Genomic DNA, 21,191 nt, shown 5'->3' with positions numbered 1-21,191 from the left:
GGGGGATCCAGGTGGTGGGTATTGGAGAGGGCACAGGATTGCATGGAGCACTGGGTGTGGTACAAAAATAATGAATACTGTTATGCTGAAAAAATAAAATTTTTTTTTAAAAAGTAAGTTTTTAAAAGAAAAAAGAAAGAAACATGAGGCACAAAAAGAGAATTTTGAAATAAAATTCCAAAGTATAATGAGACAAGCTTGGGATCTGGGGTCATATAGAACTGGCTTCAAATCACAGATCTACCATTTACTAGCTCTGTTACTTTGAGAATGTCTTTTGGCCCTTCAGAGACTCTTTTTTTTTTTTTTTTTTTTAGTCTCCTGTTAAATAGGAATACTATCACATTAGTAATGAAAAGATTACAGATTATGCATCTAAAACTCCCAGAACATAATTGGCACTTAGTTATGGTGACTTTGATGGTCCCCAGTACAGAGCTGAGTCTCCCAAGCACACAAAAACAGCAATGCCAATTTCCTACTGTGCACTTCCATTCCCGCACTCAAAAAAATAAAAGCACTTCAGTTATCCCTTTGATTTTTCAAGTACCTATGATGTCCCCCAAAGAATTCCCTCCTGCCCTTTGAACTTTTAATTCATTCTCAAATGATTTACTGGCTGCCTGGCCTCCAAATGACCATACTAGCAGTCATGTCCTTCCTCTCTGAAGCTCTGTCCCCTTGATAACAAGAGTGCCCCTGATGGGGTTTACTATTCCCACACTCTAGGAGCATGCTTCCAAAAACAAAACTTTCAGCTTTGGAAGGATCTTAACGGAAAGAGCAATAAGGAGCAAGCTAACATTCTCTGCTTCTTCCACCAATGCCTGTGAAGGCTGAATCATCGCCTCTAAGACTTTCTCAGACTGTGTGTATTCCCTTCAGGCTTACTACGTTCCTGATAAGGACAAACACTTCCTGGGATCCCCTTGAGCACTGTTCCTCGAGTTGGTTCCAGTGATTCAAACTCTGCAGCAGTAGTCCGGGCCGGAACGAACTAAGAGAAGGCCCCATAGTGTGTATTTTAAACTGTCACAGTATTGCCACTATGAGTTTCAGTCTGTTCCCTTTAGTGCCCTGACATGACCTAATTGACTTCCACAGAGACAGTCAGCCACCAATTAGATTAGACCCCATTAAGAAGGAGAACAGAGATGGTTCTTCTGGGCCCTTTTCAGCATTCTCAGCATTGAATAAAATAGTGAGAAAAGGAATGTCATGGTCAAATAATGAGGACACTTAAGGCACTGGGTATAAATACCAGACGATGACTCACATCCAAGGCCAGTCAGACAGAACACGTTAGGGCTTGCTTAAGCAAAAGTGGAAAGACACACACACACACACACACACACACACACACACAGAGTATGTTCACATAAAGCTACCTCCTTTGGGATGAAGCAGTGAAACATCTGAGACAGAAGATTCACACTCTGCTTTCCCCAAACACATAGCAACAGGAGGAGTGGCTGCTGTTCTCAGAGTTTCAAAACAACACTTCCCAACAGCAAGGGGAATGCTGTGATCATCAGTCAGCAGGCCTCTCTCACATTCAAGCCTCAGGAACATAGCTCACACTCAAGACCTGCAGCAGCAAGAAATCCAACTGTTGCAAACCAAACTCTAAGCAGATCAGAGACCAGCAGGTAACCACCCCCAACCCCCACTGTCATCAGCATCCCTCACATCCAATGCTGTATCACGGATCTCTCTCAACTCCCACCTGTACTACCACTTCCTTCTGTGTGTTCCTTCTATCCCTAACTCACATACAATGTGTGTGTGTCATTCAAGTCTCACCCCATTTAGTAGGTGTCACCAAAGTCATCTCCTCTTTTGAATTTGGAATTGGAAGGGGAAAGGTGAAAATGACCAATTATTGAATACAAAATTCTTGCTTGACTCTTCCAGCGAAACCACTAAGGAAAGACTATTTTGTGCTCTGTGCTGAGGATGATGATGAAGATACAGAAGATATAACCTTTGTCCTCTAGAAGATTTTGGTCCAGCAAGCCAGACACAGGGTAGCCAAAGTACCCATAGATTTCTACTGGAAAATCAGAACTCCAGCATTCCAAAAAGGGAGAGATGACTTCCACCAGGAGCAGACTGAGATGATGCCCTTGCAGTTGAGAGCTAGGGCTTGAAGGTTAAGCCCAACTGGAAGGGGCAGAGATGAGGACAGAAAAGCCAAGGCACTCAAGAAACATCAGGATGGGGAATTTGGAAGCCAGAGTTTCCCCAGTGTGTCGGGGGACAGAGAGGAAACTATCCTGCCTGAAAACCTGGGTCCTAGAAGGAATGCTACAAGTAAGACTAAAGCCAGATGGAGAATGGTCCATACACGAAGCTAAAGCAGTTCAGGCTCTATTTTACAGGTAGCAGGGAACCATTAAATAACTTTAAGAGGGGGAGGGGAATGATCAAAGGGAGGGAAACCACTAGGGAGGTCACTACAGTAGTAAAGTTGTTCCAGAAGGAGGATTCTTCCTGCCTGTCCCAGCTCTTGCAAGATCCTCCTTCAAAGCTGCCCTCTGTCTGAGTTCACTGTTTCAGAGCTCATTACTATGCATCTCTTTCAAGCTGGGTGAGATATGAATGACATTTCTTATTCTGAAAGAGATTCCTAATGTTGTACTGAAGTTGGGTCAGGGATTGGAGTAGAAGTAAAAAGTCGAAGCTTCATTCACCCAGATCTTCCAGTTTAGAAGGAAGGGACTATGATACATCATTTCCATTCCTGTGATAGCATTGGGTGGCTTGGCCCCTGGGGTCACTGGTCTCTTGTAAGATCCCAACAGCAAAGTGGGGGCAGAGAGAGAGAGAGAGGAGACAGAGAGAAAGGCAGGAAAGAACTGCCAACATAGGGCAAAACCTGATTGTCAAGTGCTTTTCTGGGGCCTGTTCCAGATCACTGTCACTTACAGGCTTAGACTAGAGCTCAATTTAGGACTCTAGCCTAGAAGCCAGGATGGGAGGTGGAAGGGCCCCACCTGGGTCTTAGCAGTGGGAATTAACTCTCCCTGATCCTTAATTCTTTTGGCTTTTATTAGTGGCTGGAAGGGGAGAGGGATGTAACCTGAACCCTAATGCAGCTGAGAAGGGCTAAGAGCCAAAAAAACCCTCCTTAAGCAGATATAGTATGTGCAGGGCCTGGGCAGATTTCAGAACACTGCACATTTCTCCAGCCAAAGGCACAGGAAAATATGAAAAATTACATATTTAACCCTTTACATCCAGAGGGGGAGAGTATCATCTTCCTACTAGGACTCATGCCGCAGAAAGAAGTTAGCAAGCTGGCTCTTGTAAAAGCCAGAGCACTCAGATAGCCTTTTTCAGAAAAATACCTCCAGCAGCTAGATACTCAAGTCAACTTCAAATATAAATTATAAGCTATTTCACCTAGACAGAAGAGTTAGGTAAAGGAACCCAGGTGCCCATTGGCCCTTAGCCGGAAGTGAGTTCCTTCTACAAGGAAGGAGGGAGGGAGGGAGTGAACAGACCAGGTTCTGCAGCACAGGCATCTTTACAACATTCTGACTTTTAGTTCTTCACCATGCAGAAAAGTGGGTAACACTACACAAAAGTAATGGATCTAGAAAGAACATCTCAGAAAGATGGGGGCAGAAGACAGATGGGTAGGCACATCTGCACACAAAATTAACCTTTCCTGATAACTTCATTAAAGTATAACATGGCATCAGCGCTAAGGTTTGGGTCAGATAATCACTCCAAATTTGCAGAAGTCTCTTAATAATAAAGTGGCATTTTCTAGCCAGATTTGCAGTAAATGAGTTTTTGAAGCAACACTCCATTTCCTCCTTATTTTTTAAAAGATTTTATTTATTTATTTATTTGTCAGAGAGAGAGAGCCAGCAAACACATAATCAGTGGGATCGGCAGGCAGAGGGAGAAGCAGACTCCCTGCAGAGCAGGGATCCTGATGAGGGACTCAGTCTGAGGACCCTGGGATCATGACCTGAACCAAAGGCAGACCCTTAACCAACTGAGCCACTCAGGTATCCCTGTCTTCCTTATTTTAACATAAGAATCAGGATGAAATATGGTAAGGATGCCACTGAAGGCAGTCTAATCATACTTGCAAGCCTAACAATGCTTTTTCAAAGGTCACATTTAAAGATCAATACACTGTAGAGATATTAAGAATGATAATATTCATAGGTTAATAATACTACTCTATGCAGAATATAAAACTGCTAACAACAAAAATGCAATCCAGACTTGAAACTCTAACGGTCTGAGGTTTGCTTTACTCTGCCTCCATGTTCTGTTTTTCATATAGAGAAAACAATCCTTAAACATCTTGGCAAAAGTCAACTGATGTTTTTTAACTGCCTCAAACCTTTTAACATTTCAAGCTTCATGTCTGAAGTTTGGCGTTTTGACAGTTTCATCTATTTTTTGTCTGTTTGATTTGTGGACATTCCCATCACCTGAAAAGTCCAAAGTTAGACGGAACTTCGGCCAGTAACACCTCAGGTGACCAAGCATCCTGGCAGATTGAAGGAGATAAGACAAAGCTACCACCAGAAAAGCCCATTAAATAACAATGCAGGCCTGTTCCAATGTCTGTTGGAGCAGGGGCTTGTCTGGCAATTAACTAATTTCCAGAACAATCAGCAGATTGGTAAATTGTCTATGTTAACCATCATGTTCCTAAAATAATGATTTGCTGTTTCAAATGATCAGGGGCCTTAAATAAACAAATCCTTTTTTTTTTTCCTCCAAACAGTCCATGGAACTTCTTAACTGGCCAGGCCTATAGATGCCTGAGTCTCAGAAGACCCAAAAATGAATGAAAACTGGTTGGCTTTCCTAATCCCCATCACCACTTTGAAACTTTTAGCTTAGTTATACTGGATTCATCTCTGACCCCCACCTCTCTTTCATTTCTTCAGATCCAAGTGGTGTGTATTACCACTGACCTCTGGCAACTTGCTAGTGTATAACAACAGCACATTACTAAGACGGCTGATGGCCTTGAAATGCCCCTCTGTATGGTTCAGTTTTGATTTCTTCAAGTGAATGCTTGGGTGGCTGGTCCTCTGCCAGGTACTTTACCTTTAAGACATTAACTCTGATCCTCCAAAAACAAAAACAAAACAAAAAATCTATTCTATAACCCAGTTTTCTGGGTTCTTCAGAAGAGTTGGCTCAAGTCCATTCATCTTTACATTTCACCAATCTGCAACAGTCAAGCAGATCCCCACTGACCCATTTATCTCACCACACAAACAGTATGACATTGGGCAAGTTAACTAACCTGACTATGCCTCATTTTTCTCATCTCTAGAATGGTATTGATAAGAGTTCCTAAGTGTTAAATTGGAAAGCCACTGTCTGGCCTGGGGTATGCACCATGAAAGTATTTGTTAGAAAACAAATAAAAATGACCTTTATGGAGCTCTGTGCTGGTTTCATAGGCTGCAGGAAGACTAGTCTAGTTCCTAGAACAAACACTCAATAAATTTAATGAATGAATGAACAGGCAAATAAATGACCAAACACATACCCTGTACTTGGGTAGCTCACGCTGTTAGTTCACCGTGGGGTGAGAAAACTGACCTCAGTCTCCTGTGTCTTTAGGACATGAAGCAGTGTCTTTAGCATACTAACTTGGATGAATGCCTTTCTTTCTTCCTAACCTACCTAAATTCTACCTATCTCTCAAGGCCTAGCCCCAATTCTTCTTCCTTCTTCCGTAAACCTCCCTGACCACATCAGTTCCCAGTGAAATCTCTTTCCAATAAATAAATTTTGTTCTTAGATCCTATCCCATTCACCACTTACAGGTTTTTCTTTCCTGAGCTTGCAATAATGGTTCTCCTCAACAAAACTGTCACTTCCAGGGAACAGGTCTTCTGTGGTGGCTATCTCTTGTATTCTCTAGTTTAGAGTTAGGCACTTTACAAAGTACTAACAAATATGTGTTGATTGGTTAGCTGATTGATTGATTGATTGATTGGAGGCTTAGCTGAGAGCTCTTAGGTAGGAGCCAAACAAGGTTTAGCATAGACTTTCAAATTGTTGGCTGTTTAGACATTAGCCAGAAATCAGGTCTGGTCTTCCATCTTCTGGCAGCAGAAGACATCCCATTAAAGGTGTCCTGCCACTTTGCATCGTCCCAAAGATTCCACAGCTGCATACAATTCTTTTTTTAAGTTCAAAATTCTCTTAAGAGAATTTTTGTTTAATATGAGACACCTGTGGAATGCTTTTTTTTTTTCTTAAATCACATACACATCTAGTGTTTATATGAGATAAAGGATAAATCCATCTCTCTTCCTCTTGGAAAGAAAAAGTGTGTGTATTATCATTTTCATTTTGCAAAAGAGGAAATTGAGACGCAGGGGGAAATGACTCACCCAAGAACACAACAAGTGAGTGACAAAGCGAAGGCTGAACTCCAGGGCTTCTGAATACAAGACTGTACCCCTTACCCTGATTTGAGATTTAAAACAAAACAAAACAGAATCCTTCCTTTCAGACTGATCCCTGAGGGGCATGTACTGGTAATGTTGGTTTTGGTACAAAATTATATTTCTCTCATTTCTTTCTCCCTCTCTTTCTCTCTACCTCTCTCCTCCACCCCCACTCATTTTTCTCTTTCTTTTCTATTTAATTTCTCTATTTCATTTCTTTCCCCAACCCCCAGCCTCATATTCTTATCCAGTTCTTTTTTTTTCTTTCTCTTTCATTCATTCATCTATGTAAACACGGTATTATGGAAAGAATCTGGGATTTGGAGTCAGACAGATATAAATTTCAATGCCAGCTTTTCTACTTCTGGTATGTCTTAGACTCTATTATTTCACTTCCCCGAGCCTCAGTCCCCTCATCTGCACAGTGAAGACATCAGTATCTACCCTAAAGAGTTACTGCAGAAATTAAATGGGAAAACATGTAAAACACCTAGAAGCAGCAGGATTTGTGACACAGCGCATCTATTACCTCTCCCATACTCCATGTCTAGGCCTCGACTTCCCTTTGAGTTTAAGAGGCACATGTATGCCAGTGGAGTTTCCAGGGTCTCGCCTTGTCCACGTTGCAGCCTGTTGTCTTGATACTCCTTGACTGCAAACTGAAACTCATGCAGAGCTCCAAACTCTCAGTCAAGCCCTCCAAAGAACATGAGAATCAAGACCTTGTTACTCACCCCTGAGGCTCCAACATGTCATCACTCACCCTCTCAGTCAGAGAAGATGCCATCAAATGCTGCCTACCTGCAGTAGTTTTCATGGGAGCTTTTACTTAACATCAAACACAAGCAAAAAGAAATGGAAAACAGCAAGGCAGATCAACAAAGACAAAGCTTTAGCTTGTCATCTTCTCATAAGCAAAGATGGGGCTGCAGCCATGAGATTCTAACCCCTTTCCAGAATAACAAGTTGAACCAGCTTTACTCCCAGGTCTACCTTGTGTCACCCCCAACCCCCAACCCCAAAAGAAAAAAAATCCATTTCTGATGGACTGTGAAAGGCAGTATAGAAGAACCATTCAAAAGTTCCCTGCCAGAGGCTCAGGAAGAGAGCCGAGCATACAGCTGGGATTCTGCTGAGTGGCACAAGGGTGGGGGCCAGAAGACACCACAAAGGGTCTGCCCATCACTGGGCTTAACCCTTGATCTTGTCAAATGAGTCCCACTTCTCACATTCCTCACAGATGTAACATTAAAAGACTTGAGTGAAAGTTAACAGACCATGCCTCATGCCATCCCTAAAAACATACCAGGAAACAGCCACTTCTGGAAAGATAGGAAGTAGTAGTGTGGAGAAATGCCATGCACTGTAATGATTGCCTGCTGTCAGTTGCCATGCACACTTCCACAGCCCAGACCAGGCAAGGATCCTGGAGCTGGAGCCCTTCACAACCCTTCAACAAAGCAGAGGCTTGCCCCACAGAGAGTCTGAGAAGAAACAGGAGGGTACGGAGAGGTGAAACAGCATAGCAAGATTACTCTGCAAGTGGATGAAAAAGTATCAGGAAGGTAGCAAAGGGCCTGTCCTCTTCTGCAACAGGATAGAGAGAGACACAGGGTGAGAATCTATCCCTCTGATCCAGCTATCAATTTGCTAAGTGTCTTCAAACTTTATCAACCTTAACTCTATGAGCTTCTCTTACCCCCATTCATCCCCCACCAGAAGCATGGCTGAGACAAAAGGGACAAAGTTGGTGCAGCAGACTAGAAGGGCCCTCTGTGACCAAAGGAGAAAAAAGGTTGGGTTTTGGAGAGAGGGCAGAGCAGCCAATGAATGAACAAAGAAGCAATGGCACTTGAATGAGCCAGTCCAAAATGTAGGCCTCAAGCAACTGGTGCTGATGGGCGGGGACTGGGAAGCAAAGACTGGACAGGAAAGAAGGGCAGCCTGGATGCCCGGAAAATGTGTCTGCTGCTACTATGCAGTGCTCATTCTGTGACCCAGTACAGTCATAGACTTGTGCTGAATGAGGAGGGAGTGGAGGTGAAGTCAAAGGGGAGGGGCTAGTCACTTTGAGAAACCAAGTCATCTTGATCTTTGCAAGTTTGGTGCCCAACCAGTATGGCTATGAGCCCAAGTAAACATGCCAGTGTGATGTGAGGAAGAACGGATCATCCCTTGCAAAATTAATGCCCAAGACAATCTTTCCACTTGGCCCGTTTACACTGGATGTGGCAAAAGGGTGTAAGGAGATGAAACTCTACCCCATCCCAGTCACTGGAATACAATCTTTAGCCAGGAAAAGGAAAGATCTCAACTTATTCATTAGTGACTTAGTTGAAGTCTGTCTGAAGAGAATTTTTCAGGAGAGCACCAGGAGACAAAAATCTGGCTGCATGGAAATTGAGTGAAAGTGACCTAGGTATCAACATAAGCAATCACTGTTTGAAAGGTAACCGGTAAGCCTGGGGCTCAATTTTGGAGAAAAACTGAACCATATATACACTGTGCACACACACCGCATCTGAGCATCAGGAATAGGAACACACTGATAGGAGTAGAAACCCCCAACCCACCCAGGTCTGTGTAACAGAGATTGTGGAGCACTTGCCCCTAACTTATGAATAAATTGTTCTCCAAGAAAACACTTTTTGTGAATAAACAGCTTGGAGCTTTGGATAGTTTCCTATAGGCAGAATATTGGAAAAGAGCTTAATCCTCATTATTATGGAAGGATGAGAGGCCTGGAGAAGAGACAGTGGAAGGCTAGGAAACGTGCCTTTCTGACACAGTGTTTTTGACAGTGGCTAAATTCACAGCAGTTCTGGAGAGGCCAATTTAAAGATTTTATTTATTTATTTGTCAGAGGACAGAGAGAGAGAGAGAGAAGGGAGAAGCAAGGGGAATGGCAGGCAGAGGGGAAAGCAGGCTCCCCACTGAGCAAGGAGCCCAATGCGGGACTCGATCCCAGGACCCTGGGATCATGACCTGAGCTGAAGGCAGAGGCTTAACCCACTGAGCCACCCTGGTGCCCCTGGAGAGGCTTGTTTAATCCATGGGGTATGGCTTATGAAATTATATTGATAATACAGTCCCAGATCAGGGCTTTAGGAGCAAGAAAAAAATATTTGCCCAACTTAGGTGTCAAACTGGTAGATGTGAGGGGCCTGCAGAGACAAGGCTGTGGGTGCAAGGCCTCCAGCAGCAGTGACTCTTATGGGTATTCCAGGTATAGACAGAAGATCTCAGAACCCAGGGCTGGCAGCAACAGCAGGAGTTCTGCACCCCATGCCAGTGGTGATGTGCAGGGAGATGAATATCTGTCAAGGGGTTGGGACATAGACCGCTGTATCTAAATTCCTCCATAAGGGCTCTGTAAGTTGGAGACTATGTCACACAGTCAGCATCTTCAATCTTGGAGACACCGATTTTTCTCAGAAGGAGAAAATTCAGGGCAGAGAGGTTACTCCTACAAATTCCAAGCCAAAAGCTGATAAAAAATAAAATAAATCTGATCTTCTAAAGTTCTGATTTTGACACTCTTCATTAAACTCTACTTCTTCTATGATACAACTTCCTTCTCTGTAACTTTTTATATAAACATGTATGTTCCTTGAGGTCAGAGCTTGTATCTTCTCTCATCTTGCTTAGAACACTTCTCTCAACACTATCCTGGGCTAGGCATGGGGCTGGGGCAACTCTAAAGAAACAATAAGAGATGAAATATGTCCCTCCCAAATTTATTACATGGCTGTCTCAGATGTCTAGGTAAAGGTCTTTGGCAGGTAAGGCTTAGCAGCAACAAAGTACTCCCACTAAAAGGTTCTGCTTGACACAGGGTCTTTGTATGGCATGGATATACCAGAAAGAGCCACAGTGATCTTCAGCTTTATTGTTTTTTCTTTGTTTTTTTGTTTGTTTTTTTGTTTGTTTGTTTTTTTAAGGATCCAACTCAACCTTGGTCAGACTCCTCTAACTTACTGTATTCAGCTGCAGGCTCCATAGCTCAAGAGGAACAGGGACAGGCTGGAGTGCATCCAGAGTGGGAGGAGGAAACGGGAGAGGAGGCTAGATCTCAGATGCCAGTAAGGAATAGCTGAAATTGCTAGGGCTCTTCAGCCTAAAAAGGTGAGACAAGCGGACATAGTCTTGTGTCTTTGGACCCGAGACAAAGAGAAAGCATTCTTGTTTTGTGTGGTCCCAGAAGGTAGGGCTAGGACCCCCTGGATAGAAGGTAGAGGGATGATGATTGCCACTCAGCATATGAAAAATTGTCTACAGTCAACTGGCTAAGAAGAGAGTGAACTCCCCACATGAGCATAAGACAACAAACTCAGAGCTACTAGACTGAAGGCTAATGGACTGGTTAAGATTAAGTCCTGGAAACCCCCCAAAGGCCCTCTTGACTCTGAGAATCTGTGATTCTAGACCTCCTCCAAGAATAGCATTGGATTAGCAGCCCTGAGTCAAGGCTGTCCTTTGGTACTTGATGGGGGTGGGAAAATTATTCACTTTCCTCAGATGGGTTAGCATCTTTTCCACCGTGGTTATGAAGAAACCTAACTATAAAAACTGTGATGGTCCTTCTAGATAAACCACTCCACAAACTCCAGTCTCAAGCCTGAGACTTAGAAAAAAATTCCTGGGAGGGGGTTGGGGAGAGCAAAAGGGGAAATCATTTAAAAAATTTTTCAAGGGACAACGCTCAAATGTCTTCCAGCTGGAGTTGAATTATTTTCTTTGTCTGAGGTTTTGGAATGGGAAAATCCTCTAACAGGCTTGGCCTTTTTCACTTTAGGGAGCACATGTCTGGATCTCAATAGGGTACCAGGTATATTATGACAGCCAGCAGGCCCCGAAATAGTGTGCCCCCAAAGCTCAGCCAAGGGTTACCAGATATACCACCTGTCCTTCTTGCTCTACCTCCCTCCAAACTTCTTTGTATCTTCCTGGAGGGATTCCTCCTCCAGGTCTCCAAATGCCTGCTACTCTCTGGGACAGTTGAGGTAATGAGACCCTAGATACCTTTGCTGATTCTAGAGGCAGATGAGGGGGGCACTAATGTAAGTACCTAGGCTGGACTAAGCTCCCAAGAAGCACACCCCATGAAGGTCCCTTTGTGAATGTCAAGCTCTGGTCTGGGGTGGGCCTTGCCTGTAACACAACTATGAAGGCTTCATAGGAACTACTGGTTCTCATATACCATTACCTCTGCAGCCAGCAAGAACTCTAACTCACAAATTTACTGCCAGCCAAAGATGGCCTCAATCTGACTTAACCCACGTCCTCTTGAAATTTCAACTGCCTCTTTGTGTGCTTCTTCTAGAAATAAGGTCATGGTGGGGATGGGGAGGAGGATGGGAGGGAACTAAAAACAATGTAAAGAGCATGTCCTGCCATCTTCCTAGGCTAAAGATGGCAAACAGTATGAGAGTTTTCCCAATTCATTCTCACGTCATCTTTAATAATAAAGATGGGACAGGTATGCCCACACCCATTTAGCAAATAGGCATTTAGGTCTAGAGAGGGTAAAATGACATAGCAACAGCAATGCACAGCAAGTGGAGGAGGTGAAGTTTCCTTCTCCTCCAAGCTACTCTCTCATCCCACTCTACTTTGTTCTGGAGCAGTCCGGAACAAAGCCCCCACTTGCTTCACTGTGCCTGAGAGAGAATGCCGCTGAAAAATGGGCCAGGAATAAGGCAAATATGTAGGATAAGCCTGTCTTCTCCTCCCCAATTTTTCTCCTTCTCCTGGATCCCCACTGATCTCCACTCCCATTTTCCCCCCACCCTCAGCCAACCTCAGACACATTTCCAAGGACTCACAATGAGTATAGAAACTTCATGCTATGGTCAGTAACTCTCTCTATCTCTGTCCATCTGTCTCTCTTTCTCTCTACTTTTCGCTCTCTCTCTCTCTCTCTCTCTCTCACACACACACACACACACACACACACACACGCATCACAGAAGGATAAAATTTGAATATCTGAGTCCTCTGAGAAGCTCTATTTGATGCAGAATCATTGCTGCCAGAACCTTGGAAAGGTCACCCATCCCCATAAAATATATTTTCCAGTACAGGGAGCCAACTTCATGGATGACTGTCTACACTGTAGAGGGGGACCCCTAGGTAACAAACCAGATAAATATGATTAGAAGAGAATCTCTACTTTATCCAAACAGGATTCCTGGGCCAATGAGGTAGTATAAGATGCTAACCTAAGGAATTAATAACACCAAGTTTATGGGCCCAAGTCCCTTGTGGGTTATGTTTCTTTGGAAACATCACAATGTACAGGGAAATCATAAGCCATCCCTTAACACTTGGGATAATCAATAGCAGGGTTTTTTTTTTTTTAATTTCTTCTTTCTTTCTCACCAAATTGTGAGAAGACTACACCAGTCTCCTAAAACTTGGGCAGCTGAATTTCCTACATTTGAGGAACTCACAGGAGCCAGTAGGAATCAACCATTTCCCAACCTGATCATTTCCTGGTCCAAAGGTTCTCCCATGACAAATATGAGGTAGCCTTTTACATTCTCTGTGATCTTTCCCCACTAATCACCCTTTCTCAAATCCATCCACTCCTGAGAGTGGCAAGCTATCTCTAAGCATGTATTCCACACCAAACTCCAACTGTTTTTTTCCATGACACCAAAGGAGGTCCTCCAGCATTTCCCACCATGATTCTTACACCTTACCTCTTTCTCTGCCTGACCTGAGATCCTCACAGTGATTTGGAAGCACTAAAATAGTCCTCTCCTCCTCCTTGACTTCAGCAAGCAGTGTCTGTAACCCAGTTCCTCACCTACTGTGGAACCACAGGCTGGTGTGGAAAGAGTCACTGGGAGTGCTGTCAAGACTAGATACACCCATGAATGGTACTGCCCCATGGCCCTTCACAAACTGCAGTACTACCAGAAGAATCAAGAAACTCTCCAAGTGGTAGAAAATATGACGGACTTGGACCCTAGCCCTGATTCACTGTATGGCAGACCTAGACGAACCACTCAGGGCATCAATGGCCTCAGTTTTTCCATCCATTTCTCCACAACCTTCCCTGACTGTCTCCCAGGGTGACTGGAAGAGGCTTATGAAATAAGGGATATGGAAACACCATATAAATAGTAACACTGTATGCAAATGGAACAAAGCCTCATCTTCATTCCACAACCCTTCTGAGAAGAAAAGGGCCAGAGCTAGCATCAAAGATTGCCAGCTGGGCTGTCAGTCTTATTTAAAGACCACCCACTTGAACCTTATAATAGACCTGAGGACAACTAAGCCCACGGAGGGCAAGTGATGCACTCAGGATCTCAAAGCTAATGAGTGGCAGAGCAGGGGCTAGAACCCAAGGTTCCAATCTGCCATTACAATTCTCTTTCTACGGCCTTCCATCCCATCTGCATGTGTGTGCAGACTGATGTTATTTTCGAGAAGAAAACTGTATTGTTCTGAAGCAAGAGGAAACAAAACTAAGTCAGAAAAATGAAAAAAGGACTAATGCACTGTGCCACACAGTGTCTTAGCAAGAAAAAAATACAGGCAATCACTGCACTTTAAAAAAAAAATAGTATGGCCCCTTTACACAATGTTGGGGCTAACTAGGTTATATACAACTGGCTTTTACTGCAAGGTGCCAGGCTGTTTGAGAGGAATAGGATAAATGATTTTACCCCCTGCATACCTAAATGTGTGTAATAATGAGTTTTCATATAATAGGGGTCAACTGTATGTTCAGCAGAAAGGGAATCATTAAAAGGCACCCTGCCTCTCAACACACGAGTCACTTCCTCAACAGCTTGGCCAAGGAAACCCTCATCTACCCTCAAATAATCCCCCAGCCAGACCACAAATTGCTGGCTGCCCCATACTTAGTAACACCCCCTGCTATGCTCAGCATGGGCTCACAAAACAATCCAGGGCCATAGCAGTAAGCACTCTCTGGGGCGCTTCTCAGGATGGCTCAGCCCCAGAGAGAGGTGAAAAATGACCTCTCCAAGATAGGCTGTCCAAGCAGACTGGAAATTCTGTGGATGGTGTAAGGAGAAAAAGAAAGGGAGGAACTGCCAGACCATGGACGAGTGCATAGCCCATTCTGACCTTGGTGGAAAGAGGGGAGAGAGGAGACTGATTAGAAGAAATTCCTGAAGGTCAGGATTCTCGCCTCCCCAAAATGGTTGTTTGAGAGTGTTGCTGTTTTCTTTGCCTAAAAAAGAAAAGCTTATTAACTCCCTCCAGAGAATATTGAAGGGAGAGTGCCTTAAGAGGGGATGTGACAATGGGTGACAAAGGCATCTCAGGGTGCTTCCAAATACATGACCACTGTGGGGAAGGGAGAGCAGGATGAAGATAGGGGTTGGTTATTGGTGTTTCGGGAGGCCAAAGACTCCAGGTTTCCCCGACAGCTCCTCAAAGTTTTCCCTCAGGTACCTGAGACTGCTCAAGCTGACTGGTACACCCCATGGCAATACTCCAGGGTTCCTAAGAGGGTGGGCCCCAAGGCCTGAAGGACCTCTCCACTACAAGTTAACTAGTACATCCAGTACAAGGGGAGATGGCAGCACAGGTTACTGGGGCGTGTGGTAGGGCACTGGCCACCCCCTACTGAGATGTGACCTCCCTTACAAAGCCCAAAAAATAGTGACATTTGTTCCCTGCTGAGAAGCCACATATTTCTATCTCCAGCCCAAACCCACGTCTACAACCTCAACTGCAATTTGAGTGGGTTGGAAGGGGAAGAGTTTTTCAGATTTGAGCACTTAAGAGAAACAAAAACAAAACACACACAAAAAAACCGGGAGGAAGTTCGACGAGTTCCTTCCCTTGGCAATCTGGCGTCTCAAGGTGAATGGCCCTACAAATCTCTCTTCCCGGTAACAGCCCCCGCGGCCCCCACAGCCCCACACCTCTACCGGGGATGGCTCCTTCGCAGGGAGGTGGGGGGGGGGGTTCCTGGAGCACTCAGGAGAGCTCCTCTCCCCTGTCCTCCGCTGCAACTTGGCTTCCAGCAGATCACAACCTCCTAAAACAAACAAACCCTGGCGGCGGCGGCGGCGGCGGCTCCAGCACAGCTGCGCTCCATGGCGCAAAAGTTTCCTCCACACTTCTCAACGTGCAGGAAATCTCGCCGGCGCTGAGGCAGGACTCCGGAGGGAGGGAAAGGCCGAGCCGAACCGGCAGGAGCAACGTCCGGCTGCTGAATGGATGTGCGCGCGTCCGGCCGTGGGAAGTGAGGCTGACGAAAGCCACCAGTGCCTCATCTCCGTTCCCACACCAGACCCTCGCCCTGCAACCTGCCCGGTTGGGACGACCCGCTGGTTGGCGGAGGCGCCAACGCTGCTAAGAGAGCTGCCAAGTGCCGCTGCCCGTCCCCCAGGGGCGCGGGAACTTCCAAGGAGAAACCCCCACCAGCCACCACTTCCTCCAGCTCAAACTGAGGGGAGCAACCGCCCCGATGTGGAGGAGCAAAAAACTGCCCCCAGAGCCTCCCGAGTGTGTGCGCACAGGGCTCTTAGCCCCGGGCCAGCAATGCTCCCACCCGTGCTCCCGCCACCCGTCAGGGGTGTCTGCGCCTGGGCTGGCGGCAAGACCCCTCTGTTCCGCTAATGCTCCACAGGAGGGCTTTCACTCCCAGCCCCACCGAGTTTCGAAGTTGATTTGAGGGCCGCGTCCCGCGGCAGCCTGCGCACCCGCTAGTCCATTCAAAGTTGGGCACCGCTGGAACAGAGGCGCCAGTTCTTACCTTAGACACCGTGAGCGGTTCGCAGTGTTCCAGACCCCCCTTAAGGGTGAAGCCCCAGGGCGCTCCCCCTTGCAGCTGCACAGGGACGTACTGGAAGGACCCAGGCCGGTTCTCCATCCTCGGCTTGACTCAGGCGCCGCGGGGCTCCTTTTCCGCGGGGGCTACGTTGCCTCCGCCCCCAGCAGCTCCGCCACCATCGCCCTCCAGCGCTACGCCACCCCGCACCGCCCTGCTCCGCCTACTCTGCCGGCTGGAGACGCTCGGGCAGCGGGCGAGCGCGAGGAGGAAATGACACGGAGCTGGAGAAAGGGGGAGAGAGGGAGGGGGGAAAGGAGAAGGAAAAAAAAAGAAAAGAAAAGAAAGAAGGAGAGGCGGAGGGATAGCGCGTAATGGACAAGAAAACGGAGCAATGGGGAGGAGCAGTCAGTGGGACCTCGCCTATAGGATCGCTGGGGAGCAGGCGCGAGGCAAGGCCTCACATCAATTGTTACATTGTTTCATTCAAGCTGCTCCCCCCACTTTGGTCCTCCTCCTTACGGCTGGGTTCTCCGCCCCTCCAGCCAGCGGAGGAGGGAGGTGAAAGTCGTTAGTGTGGATAGCCCGCGTGGCCAAGTGGGCTGAAACGCTGGCTTCCCGATTAGCGCGTTCATGTTTCTCTGACTGCCTTTTTCTTCTGAAGGTCCCCAAACCGGGTCCTGGGAGGGTTATAAGGCTGCTAATTTGTGGACTTTGCCTAGAGGGATGGAAAGTGGAGTAAGCAGGCCAGCGAACACAGTGGGGCTGTGTGTGTAGGCTGCTCAGTGTGTATGCACTAGGTGTGTGGGGTCATTATGAAACATTGCCCCGGAGCATAGTTTAAATAAAGAAACACTTTGAGGATGCCCCCTGCCCGGGCTTAGCCACACCCTGGCTCAGCGCTGGCGTCTGTGGGTAGCACTGTGCTTGTGTATGTTCCAATCCGGAGTTTCTGGCACGGCCTTGCACTTGCCCCACTGAGATGACCAAGCCAGAAATCAGCAAACTGCTAGCAGATTAGTAGTATTGTTTCCACTTCTAAACAAACCTATAGGAAAGAGCATCCATTGATAAGATGGCCAATTAACAGTGTTGTGCCTTTTGGAAGAATCAGCTTTTAGACAGGATCCAGACATTTCTGCTCATCTGTTCATGCTCCAGGCTGTAGTTTTTGAGCTGGGCATTTAGAACAGACCAAACACACACACACACACACACACACACACACACACACACACACAGTAATAGTCTCAAAAAGTGAACCTGTTATTAAATCTTATGCTGATTTCTCGGTCTTGACCCAGACAAGTTCCCTACTCTCCCTGAGGTATTGTCTCTAGAGCCACGTGCAGGCAGTACGTTTTTCAAAGGGCCTCACTCTAGCAGGGAAAGTTTTGACAACTCCGTTGTGACTCAAGGGGCTCTTCCACTGCCTCTTGCCTGTTCTGTCTCTTGCCCTTTTCCTGTAGAGCTTGTTCCTCATCACCAAAGGACACACTGTGGCTCCCTGCCTTCTACAGTCGGCTTTCTGTGGACAAGGTTCCCACTCTTTACTACTCTTCCCTCACCTGTCAGACTCTTCCCCTTGCCTGCTGTGTACCCTGGCAGGCCAATGAAACTGCTCTCATGGGCCTCCTTCCCTCCCTCCCCCAATCATTCCTTCTCAGCCTTCTAAACTGTCTGCATGATATGATGCTGACCTGACTTTTCTTTAATAAAACTGCAATTTGGGTGTTTATAGCCTCCCTTTTTAAAGTCCTTAGATATGATTCACAGAGGAAACCACCTTCAATCTTTTAGACTTCTAGCCTACAAAAACCATTTCGATCATGGTCACTGTTTTGCATTCCCCCTCCTAGAAAGCAGAAAACTTGAGAAAATAGCATCTCAATTTCTTGACTCTTAGTTTTGTGTCAAACTATGACATTCATTTACTCGATCCCATCTTGAAACTGAATTGCAACTGATTTTTTTTTCCTTTTTGTGATAAGACTCTAATCTTCATGATTATTGCTTGGTGGAACTCAGCATGTTTCAGTCTTAACATATTGAAATCTGCAAATCTCAGTTCACAGAATAGGTAGTCATCACTCAAGGTCTACTAGAATTATGTGTCTAGACTAGAGGAAGAAGTGTGGAAGAAGGAGACACATATATGAGTCCTGGCCTTGTCACTAACTAGATGGGTGACCTTGGGCAAATCACTGAACTATTTTTAGTTTCATTTTCTTCTTTTGTAAACTTCAGCTAGTAAACCCTAAACTATCCATCTCCCGGGCCTGTTGAAGGCTAAAATGAAATAATACATATGAAAACACTATGTCTTCTTGCACTCTTCATTTTATCCTTTTTACTAATTACTGCATAAATTACATAGACCCTGGTGCAAAGAGCACATAAATAGACATTCTGAACATCAGATGGCTAGATAATGTTGCTTCTTTACTGATAAAAATCACTGCTAGTAGCAGGGATCTTATTCTTCCTTCCAGTTAGTGAGAGCATTATTATGTGGTAGAAAGGGTACTGGGTAGAATTTGAGATGCCTAGTTTCTAAGCTGGTTCTGCTGTTAAATTGCTGTGTGAAAGTAAAAGGATCACACCCCATCTCTGTAAATTGAAGGGATTGAGCTACTTGATTTCTTAAGTTTCTTTACAGTTGGCAAATTCTGTGACTACGTCCCAGCAAAGGGTTAAAAAGAGCATATGTGCAAACAAAGACTTGATGGTGGAGATGAAACAAGTGAAAATAAGTTGATGGAGAAGAATCCAGAGATGTTTTTCTGTGTGTGGGTGTGTGTGTGCACATGGTGTGTCCAACTAACAGATAATGAATGCACTCTAACGTATGTTAAATTGCCTGTGGAAAAAAAGGTGGAAAGTCCAGTAGGCAGGCAAAAATAGGAAACTGCATTATAAGAGAAGGGTGGTGATTGATAATACACATTTGGATTATAGCTGAAGCCATTTGGAGTGGATAATCTCACCCAGGGGTAGCACAATGATAAGAAAAGGGGGATTTAGATGGAATCTTGGATTATGCTAATATTTAAAAGTCAAGAAGGATCACAAAGGATCTATAAAGGAGCAGACAGAAGAGGTGGGCAAAAGGCCAATCAGCAGAAACAGGGAGAGAAATTAAAAACAAGTTGTTTACTTCCTCCTTATTAAAAAAAGTCCTCACAAGTCTTTTCTTCATTAGAAATCTATTGACCAGTTTATCTTTTTGGAAGGAAAAAGACTAAAATAGCAGTCCTTCACTGAACTTTTTTTTTTTTAACTTCCTTAGCTCCATCTTCTGTAAACTCAAATTTGAATACAATTTCCCTCATAAGAAGTGCCTCTAAATCCTTTCTGAACTAAAGATTCTTTTGAGCTTCTGGTGAAATCTATGCATTCCCTCCCTTAGAGAGCTACACATCATCATGCAATGTTATATTCAGTTTGAGCTGAGACTTATAGACCATAGCTTCAGAAACCTTGCTCTAATAAAATATAAATTTTTTTATTGTGGTAAAAAAAAAACATATTACATGAAATCTACCCTCTTAACAAATTTTATTTATTTATTTATTTTCTCTTAACAAATTTGTAAAGTGTTCAGTATGGTATTGCTAAGTAAACTGCACAATGTTGTACAGTGAATCTCTAGAACATTTTCATCTTGCATGACTGAAACTTTATACCCACTGATCAGCAACACCCATTTCCACCTCTCCCCAAGCCCCTAGCAACCACCATTCCACTTTCTTTTTCTTTTCTTTCTTTTTTTTTCTTTTTACTTTTACAAACTGTTTATTTTCCGTCAACCTTATTTCCATTTTGTTTGCCTTTGTGGATGAGCAGCTTAAGACCACTCAGTGGTTGTTCCAGCCCATTCAGTGGCTCCAGCAGTGGGGGCTGCAAACCAGTCTTCAGTGGCTGGCTGGGCGCTCCAGTCTTCAGAGGGAACTGCTGAGCAGACACAGAGCGCACCTGCGCGACTTCAGACCAGTCTGCAACTGCAGGTTGAGTAGCCGTGAACTGAGGAGCTGGAGCCATCCATTCACCCTGGAGTTCTTCCTTGGTCACTGTCTTTTCAGCATGGGCCTGCTCTTCCTTTTCAGTCTCTTCAGGATCTCTGTAGAAGTAGAGATCAGGCATGACCTCCCACAGGTGTTCATGGGAAATGGTGCCACGCAGGCGCAGAACTTCCCTGGCCAGCATCCACCACATCAGACCCACAAAGCGAGCTCCCTTGTTGTTGCAAGGGATGACAATGTCCACATAGCGCAGAGGAGAGTCTGTGTTACACAGAGCAATGGTCGGCAGGTTACCTAACCACCAGAAGTCTGGGCTCTCGGAAGGCTGCATGGATCTGGTTAGTGAATGTTCCAGGAGGGAAGCGGCCAGCAATAGGAGCGGCTCCAGTAGCAGCAGCAAATTTCAGCACAGCTCACCGGCCAGTATTCCTGGGCGATATGACACTAACATAAGCTGGGTTTTTCAATGGCAACAATGGCACGAGCTGCCAGCAGAAGCTTCTCCCAGGTTCTCCTCAGATTTATGGTGTAGATACCATCACTTTTCCTTCTGTAGATATCCTCTTCCATCTGGAAGTCAAGGTTGGTGCCACCTAAATGGGTTCATGCTGCAAGGAATTTGAGGACATCCTCCTCCTTCTTTTGCAGGACATCAAGTGCTCCGGACATTGTGAAAGTTTCCTGTTAAGCTACGATGGGAACTCAAAACAACGCTGTATGGACCCTTCCCTAGGTAGCATGGAAAGCCCATTCTACTTTCTACTTCTATGAATTTGACTACTTTAGATACCTCATATAAATGGAATCTTGCAGTATTTGTCCTTTTGTGATTAGCTTATTTCACTTAGCCTAATGTCCTCAAGGTTCCTCCATATTGTAGCTTATGACAGTATCTCCTTTCCTTTAAAAGGTTGAATAATATTCTATTGTATGTACAAACCACATTTTCTTTAGGCATTT

At 45.1% G+C, this 21,191-nt stretch overlaps 1 protein-coding gene and 1 pseudogene across 1 annotated transcript in view; both read right to left on the bottom strand.

Annotated features, from left to right (window-relative positions):
• SHROOM4 (shroom family member 4) overlaps positions 1-16,491 on the bottom strand; it is a 208,746-nt gene extending 192,255 nt beyond the window's left edge. The window contains exon 1 of the mRNA XM_059385933.1: positions 16,195-16,491. Within this exon, the coding sequence (XP_059241916.1) occupies positions 16,195-16,311 (117 nt within the window). The 5' untranslated portion in view covers positions 16,312-16,491. The remainder of the gene's footprint in view (positions 1-16,194) is intronic.
• Positions 16,492-19,977: 3,486 nt separating this feature from the next.
• LOC132006765 (small ribosomal subunit protein uS2-like) lies at positions 19,978-20,900 on the bottom strand (annotated as a pseudogene).
• Positions 20,901-21,191: the final 291 nt, after the last annotated feature.

Source organism: Mustela nigripes, chromosome X (genome assembly GCF_022355385.1).
Source record: "Mustela nigripes isolate SB6536 chromosome X, MUSNIG.SB6536, whole genome shotgun sequence".
Classification (NCBI taxonomy): Eukaryota; Metazoa; Chordata; class Mammalia; order Carnivora; family Mustelidae; genus Mustela; species Mustela nigripes.
The sequence above is the reverse complement of the archived record's forward strand: the minus strand, read 5'-3'. Positions and strand labels throughout refer to the sequence as shown.